At 42.8% G+C, this 4,457-nt stretch overlaps 1 protein-coding gene across 1 annotated transcript in view; it reads right to left on the reverse strand.

Moving 5' to 3' along the window:
* Positions 1–2,604, reverse strand: part of LOC124998475 (xylosyltransferase 1-like) — a 28,737-nt gene extending 26,133 nt beyond the window's left edge. The window contains exon 1 of the mRNA XM_047572913.1: positions 1,284–2,604. Coding sequence (XP_047428869.1) covers positions 1,284–1,571 — 288 coding nt within the window. The 5' untranslated portion in view covers positions 1,572–2,604. The remainder of the gene's footprint in view (positions 1–1,283) is intronic.
* Positions 2,605–4,457: the final 1,853 nt, after the last annotated feature.

The raw sequence follows: 4,457 nt of genomic DNA on the forward strand, positions 1-4,457 counted from the left end.
GCTGCCTTTGTTTCAATTCATACAGTTTTCCTTCTCTCCTTCCTCTCTCTTTTCACCTTCGAAACTCTTGTCCTATTATAAGCTCTGGTATGCATCTCCGCAGTTTTAAAAGCCTATAACTGTCAGAACACACCGAGGGAAGATCACAGGGCATCCGGTGACTGTAATGAAAGGATGTAAAAGTAGATCCCGCCATTATAACCAGTGTTTTTGCTTCTCTTTCACACACACATACACAACATATACAGTACGTACATGTCTTAACAATGTGTGGGAACACCTGGATCCCAACATGGTCTCTCATAATAACACGGCGAAATCTCTTGCAGATCTCAACAGGTAGAAATTGACAAATTTCAAAAGGATGCACACGCGGCTAAGGCTGGAAATCAAACCACAAATGAAGACTGGACGAGCACTGAATGAAGCTTTAGGGTGAACCCTTTGAACTGTGCAAAATTACTTAAACAGTAAAGGCTAAAATGTGGGTAAAGGTTAAGAATGAAGGGTTTTAGCCTCACTGTAAATATAAACTATCAATGAAGTTTTACAGTCTACAATTACAACTGGCTAGTCATAAATAGGTTTATGATGATAGCAGCCACTCTTTTGTGCAGAATGTGTATAAAAGTATGTTGACATTTAAAAGTGAAAGCAACAGAAACCTTTTAAGAGCAACATGCCGGAGTGGAGAAATGTCACACCAAACTACATTAACAAATCGGCTGTTTGTGTGCTGTCTTTGTCTCTGACAGTCAAATCTATACTGGGCAACAAGACTGAAGATATAATATTAGAATATCTGCATTGCTCTTTAATTCTGCGCGGATATTATATTCAACTATTAAGAAAGCAGACATGTTTGTTAATCCTAATTGTGGCTATTCAGGGTGAATGGAAACCGGTTAAAACAACTTTAAGTGATAATGTTATTAACTGAACGGATCCACGCACAGACCGTGGACACAATTTGTCGCTTATTAAGAATGGGTGTCGTTTTTAATCCAGACATTAAAATTGACACGTTTTGACATGAAGTTTGGCCTACAGAGCCATCTTTCCGTGTAACAGACGCAAGCGGGCAACGCTGTTGATGCACAAGCCAAAAAAACAAAAAAAACAACAGGCAGCAGCTGCAGCCACTCAGCAGCATCTTCCCGTCGCTGCCATGCGGCTTCCCCCGGGGACAGACGCTTGTTTTCCAGTCAAGAGAGGAAACACGCGTGTAAAAAAAAAAAAATGAAGCAGCACATATATACACGGCGCGTATCAATCAAACTCACCGCCTGCAGCTTGTGTCGCACAGCCGCCTTCCCGAGCAGCGGCGGCGGCGGCGGGTCGCCCTTCCTCTGCAGCCCCCTCCGCGGGTTCTCCCCGTCGGCTTTGTTGAGCCCCCCGTTCCTGTCCTCTCTCTTGTCCCGGCTCCTGCCGCCTCCGTCCCCGCTGCTAGAGTCCAGGCTGCTGAAGTTCCACACGATGAGAGTCTGGACCAGCAGGACGGCCAGCGCGGCGACCAGCAGGGCGGACTTGGAGCGCCGGGCCAGCCTGCGGGCACACGGGTTACCGTTCATCTTTCTCCTCCTCCCTCCCTCCGGTTCAAGCGGAGACTGAGAGCCCCATCCGCTAAACGCCGCCAGCGGGGTGTGAATGCTCCCCTCCGCGGCCTGAGCGGGGCTACTGGCAGGCAGAGAAGAGGAGGAGGAGGAGGAGGAGGAGGGAATTTGGCACAGGCTCGAAATGAGGAGAGAGGTTTGGAGGCGGCGGAGAGGACGTAGGGGCCCTCATGTGGCCATTAACGAGTCAACAGTTCGGAGAAAGCATTTATTTTGTGATCCCTGCAGGGCCGGAGCCCACGTTTCTACGGCCCCGATCTGCTCAAAAAAAATGAAAGGAACATTTCCAGTAGTCAGTGGTATCAATTCCTTCATCCTCCAGGAACTGTTTGCATACTTAAATAATTGGTCCAAAGCTTTTATCCCGATACCTTATGGCAGTCTGGGTGGTGTTGTCTAGCTTGTAGAGTATCAGGCATGCATATAAGCCTGAGGGGGCCCTACAAACTACCAAGTTGCTGCAATGAAATTTCAACAAAATGGACTAAAGCATCATTTCCCCATCATTTTCATTTCCATCATGCAATGTGTTTTCATTCCTAGCACATTACCTGATGTGTTTTCAAAGTGTTCCTTAACTTTTTTGAGTGGTAAGTGTAGTTTTTTTTTCAGTAAAATTTTTTTTTTTGAATCAATTAACTTAAATATAACTTCTCACATTTCATCATGTTGTTGTTTAAATATTATTGTCAAATGTATTGAATATAACTGAAACCTTTCCCAAAGTTCTTCCGGTTTTAATTACTGCTATCAGCCACAACATTAAAACCACCAACCTGTGAAGCGTTGGAAGACTGATGATCTCATTATGATGCAACGTTCTTCTGGGAGACCCGGGTCCTGGCATTTAATGGGGATATTACTTTGATACATATTACAATACCTGAACACTGTTGCAGACCAAGCGCATCCCGGTACCATGTGCTTCCCCAGATGAGGGACCAGCCATTTATATGATGTAAAAGAAAACATGAAAGCGCTGAGGTGTTCTGGTGTTTCCAGGCCACCTCCTTCAAATAACACCTACGTAAGAACAATCAACAGTGCACAGGTTTTGCTGGACACCCTGACTGGTCTGTTCATGAACTTATTCAGCAGTCTGAGCTGCAGTATCTTGTGAGTTGGACCGACGACTGCAGAACGGGACCACCCCACAAGACCTGCAGTTTGGCTGCAAAGCAAACATGAGAAAATGAACTGATATTACAAGACACACATTACTTACGGTGTTCAGTATCCTGCAGGATTTTGCCAGACCACCTTTCCCTTTGATGCAGCAGCATTTCTTAGCATTTATCAATAATATTTAGCATTTTTGGTGGTTTTCTTTACCACATGTCGGCATTAAAAAAAAAGTACTGACCACTTCTTGAACTTGGGTTCTATGTCCTCTGTCTTGTAGATGTGTCAGCGTTTATTTTAGTTTAGAGTTTATTTTTCAGTGCCATGATTAACAAAGAAAACCAACAAAACTCCCCGGCAATAATAAAAAGAAAAAATGATGAGTCACGTGGCATTTATGGTAACGAAATGAAACATATAAATGATTCAGCGTGATAAATTGTCCTCCTTGCACGAACGTATAGCACACGCTATGTACGCATCCAAACAAAGCCTCCTCTATAGGCTCCAAAGAAATGGTAATTTCTCCAGACATTGCACGTCTCCAGCCATGCGGTAAACACACTCATAGATGCAGCAGCTCTGCTCCATCACGGCTCGCCTCCTAATACACTTTCCACAAGATTAGTCTAATTTCATGCATGTTACAGTGACGTACCAGTGATCTAATTGAACAACAAGCTAAAAATAGAGAGCATTTCTTCCCCTTTCACCGCTTTGCCCTCCGTTTCTTTGCAGACATCGTCAAAAAACGCCGAATCACCAACCAGGCAACAGCCCAGAGGTCCCTGGGTAATGACCGCCGCAAAGCTCCAGATTTACTTTTTGGGTAATTAAACTAATATCACGAGAACGTGAAACACACGTCATTTCATCTAAGGTGGTCTCCTCGTTGTGTCTCGTTGAGTTTTACTGTCCCTCTAGGATGTGACATGTTCAAAGGGCAGCTGCCGCTCCAATAAAGGAAAAAAGAAAAGCCATGTCACGGGTGAAATACCAACATATCACCAGCAGGTTGTGCTAAAACACCACTAATTAGATCCATTCAACACCAAAAAAAGATCAAAGTTTTACCATTGACTTGGAATAAGGAGAAGGCCTTACCACTTCCTGAAGACATGGTATTGTGGTAACAAAAAGTAACTAAATGACCACAAAACTATCCACAATGACATAGTCAAAAAAACAAAAAAAAAACATACAAAGGGATGATGTGTTCAAAACCACTAAAAAAGAAAAAAAGACAAAACATGACCACAAAGCTGACAATAACAATGTCCATGATTACATGAAGATCAAAACCAAAAACTACAACAAAAATGACACTTCACAACACAAAGAGGCTTAAATGGACGAAGCTGGACACAATAGCCATAAAGACACAGACAGACACAGATGAACACCGAGGTATCCACTGAGAAACACTAAATGAGGTAGAGGTTAGAGGTTAGAGGTAGTTGTCAACATCATCCAACATGTTTTTTATTTGATGCAAGGGATTTTTAAATCCTTCGAATGTTTTTCAATTAATAATGTATTAAATTAGGCTGTAGTGCTGATCACCACAAACTAAATATGAATGTTTCATAAGATACGTTTCCTTCTGGGTGTAATTCTGTTACAAAACAACGTTCCATTACGAAAAGCATTTTTTTTTTTTTAATACTCCAAATACAAGGAAGCAAAACTGACTAAAATAACGTTTAGCCATGATTGCGTTAC

Source organism: Mugil cephalus, chromosome 20 (genome assembly GCF_022458985.1).
Source record: "Mugil cephalus isolate CIBA_MC_2020 chromosome 20, CIBA_Mcephalus_1.1, whole genome shotgun sequence".
Lineage (NCBI taxonomy): Eukaryota > Metazoa > Chordata > Actinopteri > Mugiliformes > Mugilidae > Mugil > Mugil cephalus.